The 18,469-nt window shown below is 48.9% G+C and overlaps 1 protein-coding gene across 3 annotated transcripts in view; it reads right to left on the bottom strand.

The window, feature by feature from the left end:
- Window positions 1–18,469, bottom strand: part of BIN1 (bridging integrator 1) — a 54,502-nt gene that overhangs the window by 15,992 nt on the left and 20,041 nt on the right. For all 3 annotated transcript variants that reach the window (XM_080920264.1, XM_080920262.1, XM_080920263.1), the window contains exons 2-6: window positions 11,807–11,887; window positions 5,958–6,012; window positions 5,740–5,834; window positions 5,252–5,347; window positions 4,168–4,275 (exon numbers count right to left, since the gene is read on the bottom strand). In XM_080920264.1, the coding sequence (XP_080776390.1) occupies window positions 4,168–4,275; window positions 5,252–5,347; window positions 5,740–5,834; window positions 5,958–6,012; window positions 11,807–11,887 (435 nt within the window). The remainder of the gene's footprint in view (window positions 1–4,167; window positions 4,276–5,251; window positions 5,348–5,739; window positions 5,835–5,957; window positions 6,013–11,806; window positions 11,888–18,469) is intronic.

The raw sequence follows: 18,469 nt of genomic DNA, 5'->3' as shown, positions 1-18,469 counted from the left end.
ATGAGAAGCTAGATGTGGTGGAACACCCTAAAAAAATCCCAGTTCTGGGGAGGTGCACACAGAAAGATCTGCAGAGCTTGCTGGCTAGCCAGCCAAACTAAACCAATGTGCCTCAGGTCCCAAGAAGAGATTCTGTTTCAAAGTATTAATTCGAACAACTTCTCGGGGACAGTACCAGAGCTTGGCCTTTAGCCTAAACACACATAGACATACACGGGGGGGAGGGGGAGGGGGCAGCTTGAAATCGAACAACCTAGAGAGCTGGAGTGCAGAGGCAGAGCCCAGACTCAGGCAAACCCTTCCTATTTCCACATCAACTCCCTTGGGCCAAACGTCAGCCCTGAGATTCTGCCAGCCTGTTATTGCTTTCTATGACCCTTCCTGAAGGTTCCTGCTTGCTCTCTTGGGGCCAAAACCGGCTTCACTTTGGTGTCTAGTTTCTCATTACTTTCATGGGAAAGTTTTTTTCCACAAACCCCTCTCCTGTGATCTGTCCCAGTGGGCCAGCACCTCTAAGATGAGGCAGGGAGGACCAAATGGGCCCGAGGGGCCCGTGCCCAGTGCTCTTGACTCTTCCTACATCTCTTCCTCTACCAAGAGGTGGCACTAGACCCCAGCACCAAGCAGAGCTGTGAGTCACACAGACAGGGTTGACTCAGATTGAAGTCTGACTCACAACCCGGGCTCCCTGGGGCACCGGGCTAAGGGAAAATTAAGGCCAGCAGCCTGCTATTCTAAAGCTGGTGTTGGGACCACAGCTGGCCAGAACACCACTCAGACAAAAGCACACCTTTGTTTTTTCTCCCAGGCCAAGCTGGACACTTCACCCAGATTAAGGCATACCAGGACCAGCCCACTGAGCATGCAGCCCTAGTGTACCTCAAGCCGGAGCCTTGGATGGGATAAGAGAAAGGATCTCTCTAGCATCTGATCACCACGCACTCCAGGTAACACACGGCCTCCTGAGGACCCTCTTTTGAGTTTAATTTTAAAACGGAGATGGGGGAGAGGACCAAAAACAAAAAACAAAAATCTCTAAAGGTGAGGCTGGCAAAACAGCCCAGGAAATAGTCCATATGCATAAGGGCTTCTGTTTGACCCCCTAGAGCCCCACTTTAAATCTGGGGCCCAGGGGCAGAGAGGTGGCTTAGTAATTAGGTTAAAAGGTGCTTCCTACCCACCCAGATTCAGTTCTAGCATCTATATCAGGAAGCTCACAGTCTCTTTTAATTCCAGTTTCAAGCGTTCTGACTCCCTCTTCTAGCCTCTGAGGGTATCCTACCAAAGATGTCAGTCAGTCAGACAGACAGACACACACACACACAGAGTTAAAGGTGAACTAGGAGGGTGACAAGGACGGTGACATAAAGACAAATGGTTCCCTATGGACAGGTCAGATCAAAGCTGGGCGCCTCTCAGCACAGATAGGTCCAGGGCCCCAGCAACACAGCATAAAACAAGGGCAGGTCCACTTTCAATTCCCCAAAGTCAGGGCCTGAGTCCTTTGATATGTGCCTCATATCCTAGCCTTTTAGGAAGCTTGGAAGGCAACTGTGCACACCATACCGCAAATACTCAGGAAGCACTCAGAAATGACAGAGCAGGAGAGAGTTGAGAGTAAAACAGGAGCCCTCCCAGCCCCCACACCCTCTCCACTCTAAGACAAAGAGCTGACTAGAGAGTCTGGACCTGTCTTGCAGGCAAGCCTGAGAGGCTGGAGCAAGTCAGGAGAGCTCCCAGGAACAGCCAGGGCCATAGAAAAGCTAGTCAGTTCTACAAACACAACCAGCGGAGGATACACTGTCCCTTAGAGTCAAGCCTTCCCTCAGGGTGGATTCTTGTCCCAAGCTGAAGCTCAGAGCTTCCTACTGGTGCTTACTGGTAACAAAGTTGCTCTAGTTTTCCAGCTAGGCATTAGGAGGGGAGGGACAAGAGGAGGAGTGTCCCATGGAAAAGGTGGCCCTGTGGCTCAGTCTTCCCTGCTGCTCCCCTACAGTGAAGTAAGGGTCCTTCCAAGCAGGATTCCCCAACCCACACCCATCTCAGGGGCTCTAAAGCATCCTAATGTGTTCCAGGGGCCTCTCCAACTCATTCAAAGCACTCCACTTTGTGGGGAAGGAACACCAAACACAAACCTGACTCCAGCTCTGTTCCTTCTTAGCCACACATCTATCCCATTTCTCCTGCTCTTAACCCCGCCCCCGCCCCCAGCCAAGGCTGAGTGGGCATTTTCCAGACCTGTAAATCCCCATCCATAGGCTCTGAATAACTAATCACCTGGATCCTAACATCCAGGCCTCCAAAGTTAGCCCCAAGCCTTGGCCTTCAAGAAATTAGTGGTTCACATCAGAAATTAGGCAGCTAGCCTTGTCAGGTCGAAGCTCCTCCTTCCCCATCCTGCACATTTGATACATGCAGTTGGAGATGATGAAATCAATCGGGAGGTGGCCCCAGAAAAATGGGGCACTGTCCAAGAGAAATCCGACCTCTTTCTGGGTCAAGTCTTGGCTATCTGCCTCATCCCCACTACAAAGGGTTTCCTGAGTCTCAAGCAAGGTTGGAAGAAAAACAAAACAAAAAAAAAGAGAGAGAGAGAAAGAAATATATATGTATATATTTATTATTTATGAACCATATATATATATATATATATATATATGGTTCAAATGATCTTGATCTACCTGCCTCATCTCTAGCAGACCTTAGCCAAACTTTAGCCAGTTTCAGGTTCAGGACACCAAGAAGACTGTAGGATCCCCGGTAGGCTGGTGGTACGGCCCAGTGTTTAGTAAGAAGTCTATTTTACAACCCTTGTCCTTCATGTAACCTCCAAAGGATGACCTTTCTGGACCCAGGTCTCCCTGATAGGTCTTAGCATCCCAGCCAGGATACAGAGGCTTCCTGGAGTCTCCTCTGGTGGTCAGGTTCTGAGTCCTCTCTAGCAAGAACCATCTCCATGGAACCCAGACCAAGGACCAGGTAAACTACCCCAGGGCTTGAGTTAAACTTGAGTTAAGAGGCCCACTCGGCTACAACCAGCTCTGGGACCCTGAGAGTCCGAGTGCCATTGGGAGCAGATTTGTTTCTTCAAAAATAACTTTGGAGCTTGAGGAACAGGTCAGGAGCCCTCAGAGACAGTGCTCAAAGTTGTTCCTGGAACAGGCTGCCAATCATCTGAAGAGAACAGAGACCTGGCTAGGTGCTTAGGTCATGTGTCTGCTCTAAAATAGGAGTCTCAAAGGAATCTAAAAGCCCCACCAAACCCCACCCTGTACCACATACCTCCAGCTAAGACTCTGGCCCTGCCTGCCTCCAAACCCCAGAAAGAAGATAAGCCCTCCCTTGTGGAGCTGGTGGAGGCTGGGCAGACAGACACCAGGAGAGGACAACAGACCAGAAGGCGCCAGCACGTGCAAGGTTAGAAGCCAGTTATCACCTGATTTCGGAGCAGGTTAGTTTGAGCTACAAGATGAGCCTGTAGTTTGCCTTGGCACCACTGGGGGGCGGCTTTCTCAAGCAGCGAGACAGGCTGGGGGGGAAGGGGGGAGAAAAGGAGAGGTCAAGGCAAAGGAGAATGGAGAGGCAGGAGGGAGGTGGGAGAAAAAAACAGAGACATAGATAATTAAACACCAAGCCCACATCCCATGCAGAGACAGACAAGCCGGCTCCCATCTGGAGGCTAGCCTGCAGCAGGTGTAGATCCTCCCCTCCCCAACCCCCAAAGCTGAGAAAATAAGGGAACTCCCACCCAAGTGGAGAGGGGGCGTCGAACTGCACAACTACGAGAAAAGTAGGCGGGGTAGAGGGGCTTAGCACACGGGGCTCGCCACCCACCCACACAACACAGGACCATGTGACCAGCCCACAGGCCTGTTCCATCAAGACAAAGTCACATCGGATCCCATGACAGAATTCCTCTCAGTGCGTTGAGCAACATAGTACCACACCAGGGAAACCCAAGCTGGGTCTATTCACATTCTGGAAAACTGACTCAAGGCAGGGCAAAGTGCAGAAGGAGACCAACAACAGGCTCCACCCGCCTGCCGAGGCACCCACCACAGGGTCTTCTACTATTTAGCCCTGGGCTCAGCACCATCTCCATCCACAGCTGGGAACCTTGGACTAACCTCTCTTGGATTCCCTGAGCCTGTCCCAGCCCTTCCTTACCTTGGCAATTTTGGCTTCATCCTTCTTCTTGGCGGTTTGAAGAGACTCATAGTGGTGCCGGGCACTGTCATAGTCCACCAGCTTCCGCCCCCGCTTGGCAATACGTGACTAGGGAGCAGAGAGAGGAGGGATGGGTGGGGCCCGATGCCAAGATCCCCAGGCTGGGACCAGAGAAAACAGGCAAGAGGGACACAGCAGGCCTGAAGTAGCATATCTGGGCCCAGACGCCAATCTGGCAACAGAGCCTTCCCGAGGCAGGCAGCTCACTCTTCAGAGCACTCCGTCCTCTCTGTCTCCCCCACTTTCCTGTCCTGTCAGAACCCTCTAGCCAGGACCATATTAGCCGAACCTCTTTCTCAGCCAGGCCCCAAATCTCCTGAGCCACTCTTATCAGTGACTTTATACACCTGTACTGCCTGTAAGGATGATAACCCTCCTAAGCATCTTAGGCTCCTCAGACTCTTAAACATCCACAGACACAGCACCTGGGGACCCAGAGGCATGAGTGGAGAACTTAGCTTACAAGACTCCAAGCATAGATTCAGTCCCAGCAGAAGCAGCCAGGTTTCTGAACATTGGAGAATATAAACACACCCACACAGCTAACAGGCAACACACTACCCTACCAAACACACAGCACAGATACAGGGACCTTTGGTTTACGTGTGCTTGGGTCTTACCCACAGCCTCACACCTGAGCCCCTGCCTGAGGCTAGATCAGTAGTAATGGTTACTGAAAAGCAGATGCTCTCACATGCCACACTGCCCGGAAGCTGTGCAGGGGCACTTGGGATGCAGCTTTGTAAGCTGTCAATCATGCCAGGGTAGGCATAATCCCAAGAAACTTCAACCAGACTTGGGTAAAATTATTTCTTTGGCATATCATCAGGGTCCTATCTCTCCCCTAGGAGATATAGCCAGATGGACAGACCAGTCCTGAAGAGACAAACTGCCAGGCTAAGCAGATATCTGACCACAGAGCAGTCACCTCCTAAGTGAGCCAGCCCTCCATCATAGGCTTCTCCCAGACTCCAACTCCTTCCACAAGCTCCAAAGCAAGGCCATGGGCCCAGGGGTCTCTTACCTTGATATCAGGAAACTGTCCCAAGTAGGTATCCATGGTCAGCAGAGCCTGGTCCACCAGCTTCTGGTGGTAGTCCATCCACAGTAGGTCGTTGTTCTGAAACACAGGAACGAGGATGCTTTGCAGAGCTAAATCACACAGCCCACAGCTCTCAAAGCTCTATATACTCTCAGTGCCTTGTTTTCCTGAGGCTGCAGTGTCCCTGAGATAACAGCAAGGTTGGAATACAGTAAAAACTGGCAGGGTTGGCAAGGGACACTGTATGACACTAATACACAGGGGAAGCCATACCCACGTCTCAAAGGACAGTATGGCAAGTACCAGAAGCATAACCTGCAGAAAAAGGAAGGCAACCTGGTCAAGGCTACATTGTCTACACGTGCCAGAGAATCGGGGTAGCTTGCATAGGAAGGTGAGACACTGCGGGGACAGCAGCTGGAGCCAAAAGGTCCCTAGAGGAAGATTCAGAGCCACGCACCCACGCCTACCTCTGCAATCTTGTTCGCTTCATCCCTGCCGGGCCACTCAGGCTCATACACCTCCTGGAGACACTCACTCAGCTTCTTGGAGGCTTCGTGCATGGCTGTGGGGTAGAGAGAAGGTACATGGTCTCCTCACCCCCCCCCATTCCAGCCGTTACCACCGCGGATGTGGTCCAGCTGACCCACAGTACAGCCCCAAATCCTTACAGACAGACGTACCCTACCTTTAACAGAAGCCAGGTAGGTCCGAAGATCCTTCTGCAGTCGGGTGCCCTCTGTCTGCCAGAAAAGCCAAGAACAAAGTCAGGTCCTGGGGACACTGGTCACCAGCCCTCCCCTTCCTGATACCGATTGCATGACAAGCCAGTCTTCGCTCTTGCCAGCAGCCACCAACCTGTGTTCTCCCTACAAGCTGGAACCTCAGAGGACAGTAGCTCTGGCCCTCTGGCTGCCATTACTGTCATTGTCACTCCCTTGATTGGGAGCCCTACAGGCCCACTTGTCAGCTACCACTCAGTTGTGTAAGAATGGCCAGAAGACAAGACCCCTGCACAGTGATGTCACACTGGGGTGTTGCTGAACACAGAGTACACAGACGCAGCTGTACGGATCTCGAATGACAGTGACCATGTGACAAATGACAGAAACATGGTCAGGTGTGTTCAAGGACCGTCAGGCACCTTGTTCTGCAACTTTAGGTCGCACCGAGGAACAGACTCCCATAGTACCAAAGTAAGGACAGAAAACCCCTGTGAGTCTTCACGGGGACTGTGGTGCTGATGGACGGAGGGTGGCAGACTCCAATACGAAAAGCCCAGGATTAGCAGATACAGAAGTATAGAGATACTGCCAAGAACTTCAAGGGCCTCCCGCAGGGGAGAGACATGGTAGGGAAGGTTGTAGAGAAGGAGTTAGCCAACTAAATGCTTCCTGAGCTAACAGAGGGGCAGAACCCCGGAGACAGAAGAGCCAGCAAAGAGGATGGAACCATGGGCTAGACCCCAAGTCCCTATGAAAGAAATGGACCGGGAATGCTGAGGCCAGGGTACCAGCAGGGTTACAACAGGAGTCTCAGACTACCCAAGGTGCTCAGTGGAAGGAAAGAACAAACAAGTTCTTTGCAATAAGCAAGTCAGTATAGTTCCCTGAGCCCGGAGAATACAAGACAAATAATGACCCTGCCTGGCATAGCACAAGTGCTCGGGGACAGCTGAGATGAGACACCAGGCCCCAGGGCTGTGAAGTCAGGCCTCAGGGGGTGGGGTTCATACTGGAGAGGAGGAGGCAGCTAAGACTGGTTGTTCTCAAAAAGAAACCATCTTGCCCCTCCCACTCTGGAGATCAGGGATAGAGACATGCCCATGATATAGGCACAGGAGACCTAGAGAGCGCAGCATTCTTGCCAGAAGATGATCTCTGCCCATGCTGGTCCACCTCCAGGAAGGGCATTCAGGGACTGGCCACCTTCCTAACTCAACCCAGGATGCTCTAACCTTTAGAGTCTATTACTCTTCCTCTGCTGAGACCTGCACTTCTCCTCCTGGTGCCCACAGCCCTGTGCACCACCTTCTCGCCATCACTAACACCACTTGACAAGGATGCTGTGAGGTCAGCAACATACTGAGCATCATACAAAGCTTGGAAGATTCAGGGAGCACCTCCAAGTGGAGGGAGGGCTCAGGCTAGCCGGCAACTGGTAACAATGGCTCCCAAGAAGCTCCTGAACTGTGCAGATCTATAAACTCCCTGCCAAGTATTATATAAACAATAACAATTGCTGGGGGTGGGGGAGGGAACTCTCCAGCCAGCCACACTGCCTGCAAGTTGGGAAACTCAAGGGGGTGCTGCTTTGGTGAGTCATTACCCACGCTGGGTGGTCTTCTCAGTACACAGCTGCCTTTGAGTCACCCGTGTGAGCTCCAGCAAATTCTAGCTCACTGCGCTAGACTTGGGGGGGGATTCCTTCTGTTGCTTCTCCCCTGCTCTCCGCGTCACAGCCGAGGACACCAGCAAAGGTGGTTCAAGAAAAAAAAAAACGTGCAAAATAAACCAGAGGAAATAAAAGGAGCAAAATCTTTTTCAGACCCCCTAGAGGATAGCTGCACATTGAGAAAAATTGGAGGCCCATCCTGGAACCCTGTCAGACACCCACACCCATGGAGCCCGAGCCCTTTATATGAAATGACAAAGAATACACACAGACCCCGCATGTGCCCTCCTGTGTACCGTATCCCATCTGTCTCTACATTATTCACAGCGCAGATGACGTATGGATAGCACAGTGCATTGCTTTTGTTGTGTAATCTCGTTTGTTCTCGTTGTTGTTTCTAGGAAGATAAATCCTCAGATCAGCATCATGTAGATAGGGAGGCTAACAACCCGGCAGGTAGCCCCGGTCAGGTGTAAATCTGAACACCCAAGTTCAAGGCTCACTGGGAACAAATTAAATGAGGAAGCAAAAGCCCGACCTAGAAGTGTTCCGATACAGGATGCAGAGGCTTCTCCAATGCATACTCGCTTTAACACCTTAAATCCCTCACTGTTAGACATGAGAATTAAAGCATGCTCCTGAGGTGATGCCTGTTACCCAACGCCATAGAACTTCCCAGACCCAGCTTCTCTTCCTGTTAAGCATCTCTCATCCCAGCCATACCTTCAGCCCCCTTCTTATCTCTTCCAATGAATGTGCCCACCCTGTACCAAAGCAATAGGTTCCCCTTGGCTGGGCCATGCATTTACTCAACTTACGCAAGCTGCAGGCTGGACCAAAGCTCCTTGTGCCTCCCAGACACTGAGCTGTGAGCAGATAAAAACCACTCAGTTGAGCAAAGGACTACCCAGAACTGTCTTCCTTGGCACCTAAACGGGAAGGCTGCGCAATAATTTTCTAGAAGGTCCTGAGTTCCAGTTACAATGCCATTAGAGTCCAGCTAAGGAATATGTTCTAGACCCTTGCTCAACTGGGCCCATGAGTGTCAGTAAGGGTCTGCCACAGAACCAGAGGAGGCCGAGCCCAGCCAGCCTCACTCCCTGTGAGGCCTTTCTCTCTCCAGCCCCACCCTAAGCCTGCAGACTCAGACGCCCATCTCCTGGTGGTTTTAGGGGACATCTGGCTTCAGCTCCAACTCTTGTTGCTAGGCATTCAGTGCCAGGGACAGGATTTTACTCTACACAGCCAAGGGTAGGGCTTTCACACCTCAGTGAGCCTTAGGTCTCAACAGTCTAGAGCAGTCCTACAAGTAAGAGCTTAGCCAGCCTGGAAGACCACGTCAGTTTCTAGAGGGCTAAATGGGGTACGCAGTACTGGAAGCTGACAGCAACACGTAATCCCCCTAGGATCCATGTTAGGACAAATGTGAAACTATTTTGTGTAACTTTGAATACAGTAATGCCTACAAGATGTGTTAAGGAGCCAACCACAAGCCAACTCTGATATGAGCCAAGCCTTAGGCAGCTAGCTCCTATATGCTAATGAGTCAGCCCAAGACTGTGAGCTCCGATGGCCCAGATCTCACACCCACTAGAACAATACAGAAAAACTGAACTTTGGAGGTGGCCCTAGTACTGCACTGCTGTGTTCCTGAGATGGCAGCTCAAGTCTCTACACTGATCCCCACTGGCAAGGGGACTTTGAGACTGGCCACAGTGTGACTCTGACCCCAGTGACCATCGAGCTTTCTATACCTTTCCCGCACCTGTCGGCACTGACCACTGCTCTCAAAGACAATCTGGAATTTCCACAAGCACCATCCTCCCAGTCTCCCTACAGCATGGGCCAAGCCTATTTCCAAAACATCCTCAATGGAGAGGAATCCCAGCAGAAGCCTGCATTTTCTGCCCAACAGTGCACTACCTGGTGAGGTGTCTGTTTAAATGAGACCACTGTAATCTTTGTATAGCGTGGTTGTTGGAAGGAATCTTTGTGTGAACAAACCAAGCATATCTGAAAGGCAAATCTGAATCTTAACTGCCAAGTGCCTCGCGGCCGACCAGCTCTGTTCATTGCGGCCACTCAGGACAAAGCAGAAGTCTTTGAGACTGTGACTACCTGTGACTGGCACCGACTGGGTTACCTGAGAGCAAGTAACAGCAGGCGACCTCTGCCTCCTCCAGAGGACACAGAAGGAGATCTACTGCCCTGAGACGGAGCACATTGTCAGCCCTATACTGACAGAGTAGTGTCACGAGGCCGAAGGCTCCAGAAAGAGCCACGGGAGGAAGTGGGGTTTCCTATGCCCCGCTCTGATCCCATTTCTATAGGCTGGCAGAGGACCAAGCTCAATATAGTCCCTGGATTCTCCCCATCAAAAACAGAGAGCAGCCCTCGTGCCCTGACCACACCGCACCCCACCCCCAACCCCTTGCCAAGTCATCCCTCATACACACCAGGCTGGTCCAAACCTGTATAACCTCCGAATGAAGGCCACTGTGATGCAAAGGACACCTCAAAACTGCAGTCTCAAAACTACCCCTGGCTCCGAAGACTTCTGTTCCTACTATTCTCTGTGTGCTCCTGGCTCAACTCTTTGTTCTGGAACACAAGAACTTAGACATCCCAGCAGGTGCCCTCCAGGCCCAGAGCCACCCCTATACACTATGGGAAGAATAGGAAGGACCACTCTACTGGCCCCAGGCCGCATGGACCTCAGCTCCTGTCTCTGTGCTTTCCTGCCCCCTCCCCACCAGCTCAGTCTGTCTTAAAGAGACATGAGCAGCCCCACTCCAACCTCACAGCTTCCACCTCAGGGCTGGGTGAACTTAGAGGAAGTAAAATGGCCCAAAGTCCAAATTTCAGTCTCCAAGCCTCCTCAACTAGCCATGCAGCTTTAACTGCTCTTTACCCGAGCTTCGGCTGACAAATAAAGAAAATACCAGGAGCAGAGGGTTTAGCTCGGTTGGTAGAGTGCTTGCTACCAAGCACAGAGCCCTGGGTTCTATCCCAAGCACTACCTCAACTGTGTGGAAGCGCAAGTCTGCAAGACAGACAAGGCTCCACATGGCCCATAGTGAACGCACAGGTAATGGTAGTCTCCAAAGGAGCCCCAGAGCTGCCCGAAGCCTGAAGGAAGCAGCTAAGAAGGGGAACATGCCCTGCCTCACATTCTGAGGCCGAGGCTCTCTAATCTCTTGTTCAGCTTACATTTGGCCAATGAAGAAGCTAAGGTAGAGAAGATGCCCCCTGTCAGAGGACATACTCACCTCCCACTACTGGCCCAAGAGACAAGTAGCCGTGGCAGCTCCCACTCCTGCCCTGGGGAACCTCTTGTATTAGGTATCTGTGGCAGGCCAGGGTGACTTGTCCTTAAGCACTTCCCTGACATACTGTCCCATTCTCTCCCTGCTGCTCACCACACCCTCTCCCAACAACTTTGGCCTTCCCAGCATGCTTCAGCTTTCTCCCAGCATGCTGCAGGTCCAAGCCAATGAGACCCTTCCCCTAAGGTCCAGACCAGCCACAAGAGGTTTCAATGAATACTTCCAAAGCTAATCAAGGACCCTTATAAACTAGGCGTCCCATGAAGCTGGAGTCTTACAGCCTGGGCTTATCCCACCCTATTTCTAGCAGAGCCCTAACCTCACCTCCCATGCCCTTCCCCATTCTTTGTGGCCTCAGATTCTCATGGGTCTATCCTAAAGAAGCCATAGGCTGTGCCCCAGCCAGCTCAGCCTCCCTCCTGCTGCCTTGCCTTTCCCCTAGCCTCAGCCAGGGGATGGTAAAGGTCATCTCTATTTGAGATGCTGAGGCATTTCCCTTCAGAAAAGTCCCACCTTGTATCTAACTGTGCCTCCACACTGCCTACACAATTAAACCTGAGATGTATCCTGCTAAGGATGCTCTGGGAATGTTTCTAGGCTTTAGAGCCAGACAAGGGCAATCTGAATCTACTTCCAAAGCTGGATGGCCTTGGCTAGCTGACCCTACAGCTCTGAGACTCACTGCCTGGTCTGTGAAAGGGTCCCTCACAACCTCACTGACCCATACCATTTTATCTTCTGAGCTTTCCCACTCCACAAATCTGGTCCTCACCATCTCCTACCTGACAAATGTTGTTCCACCTTCATAAACACTCACCAGCTGCTTATTGAAATTCTGGACGCACTGTTCGAACTGCTCATCCTTCGTTTCATCCGCCTTCCCCAGTTTCTGCAGGACCTGCCAGCACAGAGAGAAAGAAGGATCATCAGCCTGAGAAGCCCAGTGGCTGGAAGGGTTCTCAGTCAGAAAAGGTTGGGGCACAAAGATCATGAGGACTGTCCCTTTTGCAAAGGTCAGAATGTATGCCCACACTTTCTGTGTTAGAAGGTTTATCCTAACAAGGCAGTGTGGGCAGGTAAGAACCAATGGAAGGTAGCAAAGCCATAAGGGCTTTTTCATCATGTGTGAAAAATGGCCATCATTATCAAGGAACTAGGTCAGTTCTTCCAAGTGACTTACTTGTGTGGTGCACCTCAATACCGACATGTGGTTGGTTCCAGGACTCTGACCCAATACCAGATTTCACCAGTGTTTGTTCCCGTGTAAAGCTGCATAGTAGCCCATAGTGATGCACACCCTCCATTGTACATATTAATCTGGATAAGCATTTCTCCAACTATCTACCAGAGGCCCATATGTTCAAGACTTGGTCACAAGACTTGGTGCCACTGAGATGTGGTAGGACATGGGAGAGTTAAGTCGTTGAGAACATGCCATTGAAGGGATTTCTGGGACCCCATGCCCTTCTCTTTTTCTCTTTTGCTTCCTGTCTGCTACAAGATGAGAAACTTCTCCAACCATGTGCACTTCCCAGATATGACATACTGGCTCACACTGGGCCCAAAAGGAAGGAGTCAAACCAACAAAGGATTTTAACTTCTAAACTTCTAATTTGGGCACCAAACAGACCTATCCTCTTTTGTTCTGATTTGGTTTGGGGCGGGGAAGGGGGGATTGTGGGGTGCATTTTTTATTGGAAAACAATTTCTTTATACAATATAGTCTAATCAGACTTTTCCCCTCCCCCAACTCCTCCCAGAACCTCCCACCTTTCCTACCCACCCAACTTCACACAATCTGTCTTTCAAAAACAAAATAAAACCAAGAAATAAACACATGTGCATGCAAATCAGTAAACTAAATATACAAGCTAAGCCCTTTGCTGTTTCTATTGTCACTGATGTCCAGCTTTAATATATGGTGGTCAGATAGGACACATGGCGTTATTTCAATCTTCTTGTATCTGTTGAGTCTTGCTTTGTATCCAAGTATGTGGTCAGTGTTGGACAAAATTCCATGAAGTGCAGAGAAAGAAATTTTTTGTGCTTGTGAAATGTTCTGTAAATATGTTAAGTCCATTTAGTTTATAGCATGTGTTAGCTCCAGTGTTTCTCTGTTTAGTTTTTGTCTGGTTGACCTGTCTATTGGTAAAAGTGAGATACTGAAGTCACTCACTATCGCTGTGTGAAAGTCAATTGATTTTAGCTGTAGTCGTGTTTCTTTTTATAGACTTGCATGCCCTTGTATTTGATGTACAACTATTTAGGAGTACAATAGCCTCTTGGTGGATGTTTTTTTTTTGACAAGTATATAGTATTCTTCCCTATCTCCTCTGATTAGTTTTGGTTTAAAGTCTGATTTGTAAGATATTAAAATGGCTAAATCTATTTGCATCATAGGTTCATTTGCTTGGAATAACTTTTTGCTTCCTTTTACCCTGAGATAATGGTGAGGTGTAATTCTCATATGCAGCAGAAAGATGAATCTGCCTTTCTAATCCAATCTGTTAGTCTGTGTCTTCCTGTGGAATTTAGATGGTTAATATTGAGGGTTACTCTATTAGGATTCTCTAGAGTCACATAACTTATTAAATGAGTCTATATATAAAGGGAACGTATTGGAATGACTTAAAGTCTGTAGTCCAACTAACCTAACAACAGGCAACTGTGAATGGGAAGTCCACGAGTCTAATAGTTACTCAGCCCCATGAGGCTGGGTGTTTCAGCTGGCCTTTTGTATAAGCCGGAATCCTGAAGAAGCCAGCTCTGACAGTTGGGCTGGCAAGGAAGTGCAAGCAGAGGAAGGAGAACAAACACTTCCTTGTTCCATTGTCCTTATGTAGACCTCCACCAGAAGGTATGGCTCAGACACAGATTAACAAGTTGAATTGGAAAGCCAGATCCATCCGAGAAACATATCTCACCATTATCTCAGGGTAAAAGTATGTGAAAAGTTATTAAAGGTGCGCCTCAAGAGCTAGACTAAAGGCATGTGTTTTTCAGCCTCAAGTGTCAGTAACCTGTGTGTCCTCCATTTCTGGATTGTAGTTCATTCCAGATATAATCAAGTTGACAACCAAGACTAGCCATCACAGTTAGCAATGAACAGTGCTTACTGATTCTGCTAGTTTGATGTTATGGCACGGTTTTCTCTCCCTCTTGAATTGACTTTTCTGGCACTATTCAGTCCCTCTGTCTCCTTGGGTGTAGTTAGCCTCTTCAGGCTAAAGTTTTTCTTCTAGTGCCTTCTGTAGAACTGGATTGGCAGATAAAAACTGTTTCAATAGGTTTTATTGTGGAATGCTTTTCTTTCTCCATCAGTAATGATCAATAGTTTTGCTGGGTATAATAGTCTGGGTTAGCATTTGTGGTCTCTCAGACTTTGTAGAACATCCAGCCTGGCCACAGTCTCTATTGAGAAGCCATGTGTTATTCTAATGGTCCTTCCTTTATATGCTATTTCATCTTCTTCATTTGCAGCTTTTAATATCATTTCTGTGTTCTGTATGTTTAATGTTTTGATTATTGTGTGTTGTAGGAAAGTTTTTTCTGGTCCTGTCTTTCTGGTGTTCTGTGTGCTTCTTGGGTCTTGATAAGTAATTCCTTCTTTAGGTTGGGGGAATTTTCTTCTATGATTTTGGTGAAAATATGTTTTGTGCCTCTGACCTGAGTTTCTTCTCCTTCCTCTAGCCCTATTACACTTAGATTTGATCTTTTCATAGTGTCCCAGATTCCCTAGATGTTTTTGCCTGTGGGTTTTTTTTTTTTTTTTTTTTTTTTTTTTTTTTTTTTTTTTTTGACATTCAACATTTTTTTTAATTCAAGTACCCATTTTTTTCTACCTTGTCTTCAATGGCAAAGTTGTCTTTTCCCTCTCTTATATTCTGTTGGTGAGGCTTACCTCTGAGGTTTTTGTTTGACATTCTAAATTCATTTCCTCTTTTGTTTCCATCTTGGTTTTATTTTAAAATTTTTTTTTTAGTGATTCTATTTCTACTTTCATGTCTTTAATTGTTTTCATTAGTTAATTCAACTACATCTTTGTGTTCATAGGATTTATTTATGGCCTCTTTAATATCCTTGAACATATTCATAACTGCTATTCTGAAGTCCTTGACTTGTGTTTTAACTGTATTGCATTTCTCAAGGTCCACTAGTAGAGGTATGCTGTCTTGGCTATTCATGATGTGTTTTTGCACTGGAGTCTAGGCATCTGAAGTTATGATAACAGGGGTGCTTCTAGGTGTTGATATATCTAGTTTTACCTTTACTGGAAAGGTATTTTGGTTTTTGATTCCTGTTGCCCTCTCTAGATGTTAGATAAATGTGACTTTAGGGACGATGGTAGTGGGTGGCAGAAAAGAATGGGGTGGGCTAGGAGGAAAGGCTGGCAGGAAATATGTGAAAGATCAAGGGAGATTTGATCCACACCAAGAGGGGTAGAGACTTGGTGAAAGGAGGGGTTCCTGCAAGCTATGGGAAGGACTCACAGTAAGTCTGGAGAGAACACAATGGGGGACCAGAAGGATAGTGAAAATCGCCTACCCTTGTGCTCAGTGTGACCACTATGGGTCCCTGATAACACTAAGGGTGTTTCTGGGTAATTGTGGCTGACACAAGGAATGTAGATGGGCTATAAGGGGGGGCTGGGAGGGTCCATAGGAAAGAGCTAACCAAGAGGCAGAGTTTCCAGCAAAGGAAGGTAGGGTGGGAAGAAGGGTATTGCAGGCTGTTTCAGAACTAAGGTAGAGACTCCCTTTTCCTGTTTTTTTTTTTTAGGTTGATTGTCTAAAGTGTTTTTCACAATGACAGCAAACTGACTAAAATACTTTTCTTCCTTTCTTCTTTCTTCTAGGTGGGTGCTAAGGATCTGAACTCCAGCCCTCGTGGTTACACAGAATGCACTTCAATTGTGCCCAACCCCCAAACCTTTTCTTTATAGGTCACCCTGCCTGTATTACAGCAGCAAGGAATAGATGAAGACAGTGAGACTGGAGCACCTTACCTTCTATCCAAAGCTCCGTTAACAGCCAAGAAGGGAGTCTCAGACAGGCTGTCATGATGTCACCAAGAAGAAAGCTTCAGAAACAGCCTAAGAAACCAAATGCCTCTCCCCACTGACCTCACTACACTGCTGGGAGCCCCACCCACTCAGAAAGGGGCCAAACACGGTGTCCTCACATACCCAGAAGATTCTGCTGCCTCGGCCAAGGCCCATGACACTGCAGGGAATCCCAGAGTAAACACAGAACTGACCACCGCAGACCGGATGGTAGCAGGGGCTGCCAGACCTGGCTGAAGTCACTTGTCATCAGCTGCCTACTTGAACAGACCACTAGAGTGACACAGGCATAGCCACTGTTTCTTCCTCCATAGCCCATATTTACACACCCACGTATATATACACACACAACTCTACAGACTCATACATATACACATGCACACACACCTCTACAGACTCATACATATACACATGCACACACACACACCTCTACAGACTCATACATATACACATGCACACACACCTCTACAGACTCATACATATACATATGCACACACACACACCTCTACAGACTCATACATATACACATGCACACACACCTCTACCCACAGACTGAACCCATGCATCCCTCTCATTCGAGTCTCTTGTGAGCTCAGAGACACAGAGAACTGGGGGAGCAGCTGGACCAGGAGAGGCTGAAGAGCACAAGACATTGAGCTTTGAAGGATGAGAAAGGTGGAAAGACAATGGCCGCAGTGGTGCCCAGGTATCCCAGGTTACAGATGGAACTGGAGAAGTAGGAAAATAGAGCAGAGAGGAGGCCCCAGAAGTATCAGACTGACAAATGAGAGGCCAAGGAATTGGCCCAGTATGTAAACTGTTTGCACTACAAGCCATATAGAGCTGACTTTACGCCACATTTGGATGTCAGACTACCTACCCCATGAGCTTCTAGGGATTTTCCTGTCTCGGGCCCCTATCCAACCATAGATTAATGGAATCACAGTCATGGGCTTCACATAGCTTCCAGAGATCTGAACTCAGGTCATCCCTCTTGAGTAGTGAGCCCTTTAGCCCTGGGCCACCTCCCTAGCCCCATCTTTCTATCCCTTCATAAATCTGTTTCTATCACCACGTGTTCCTGTGTTCCCAATTCAACTCCATTGCAGGACACGCCTGGAAGTCCAAGTGACTGTCATATAGAGTCTAATTAACGCACATAACAGAAGAAAGCCCCAGACCTTCAGTTGCTTACAGCTCCACACTCTCACCCTGCATGTCACACCTAGTAAAGAACAAAAAGGAGCTTTCACTGGGACAAGCGATAACTCAGACTGGCCACACCTCCATGAGCATGTACTTGCCAGCACAGGAGGTCACTAAAGAGGCCCAGAGCCAGCAGTGCAGCAAGGCTTATCAGTGCCACTCAAAGTCACCTCCTATCAGGGTTTCCTCTCCTCACATCCTCAGCCCTTGGCCAGATGTGTGTAGAGCTGAAGTGTCTGTCAACAGCTGCCTGCACACCTCAGCAATAGCTTCAGACCTCAGCAAACATCCAGCTGTGCAGCCCCTCTGCAGTCGCCTGGGAGGGCTGAGATCAGCTGCTGGGCAAAGGCTAGTGCCACCTGTGCCTCTGGGAAAGGAGGACGTCCTCTCTAAGTCCTCCAGTGCCCAGTGTGGCCTTCTCCTTAGCCTAGAATAAGAACAGAGGCTCTGGGATCAGCGTTCTCCTTGAGTCTATAAGACACCCTGCCAAACCCTCCAGTAACTCTACAACCTCCCTCTCTTCCTCTCTCTCTCCCTCTGTGGTGTGTGTATACGCCTGTCTGTCTGTCTGACTCCTTCACTCTCTCTTTCTCTTTGTGTGTTGTGTCTGTCTGTCTCATCCCTCCCTCCCTCCCTCTCTCTCTCTCTCTCTCTTTCTCTCTCTCTCTCTCTCTCTCTCTCTCTCTCTCTCTCTCTCACACACACACACACACACACACACACACACACACACACACAAACACACACACACTCAGGTAAAAAGTTCCATGGCCAGTTTTGTATCTTCCCCATTGGGAGGCCTGATGAATGGAGAGGCAGGAAAACCAGGATACCCACTCACTCGCTGAACCTTAGACTCTGTGCAGTCACCTCCTAGGCTAAGAGTTCTCCCCTCCATCATGGCCAGGGAGTGACTGAGAGCCTTTTGACCTTCTGGGGGACACATGGATGCTCGGATACGCAGACAAACACACAAGCACACGCACATAAACACACACACACACACACACACACACACACACACACAGTCTAATGGATGAGGTTAGGCAGGAATGGACACTTTTTCAGAACCCAGGGACAAATCCAGGAGTCCAGGAGGAAGACAAAGGGAACCGGAAAGACCAAGCCGGGCAGGAAACCTGAAGGTCTATACTGCCCCACTTGCTGTAGGAAGCAGAGACTGACTCCACCTACCATTACCCCATTTTGCCT

Source organism: Micromys minutus, assembly GCF_963924665.1.
Source record: "Micromys minutus genome assembly, chromosome: 8".
Classification (NCBI taxonomy): Eukaryota; Metazoa; Chordata; class Mammalia; order Rodentia; family Muridae; genus Micromys; species Micromys minutus.
Note: the sequence above shows the minus strand (reverse complement) of the source record. Positions and strands in the feature narration are given on the sequence as shown.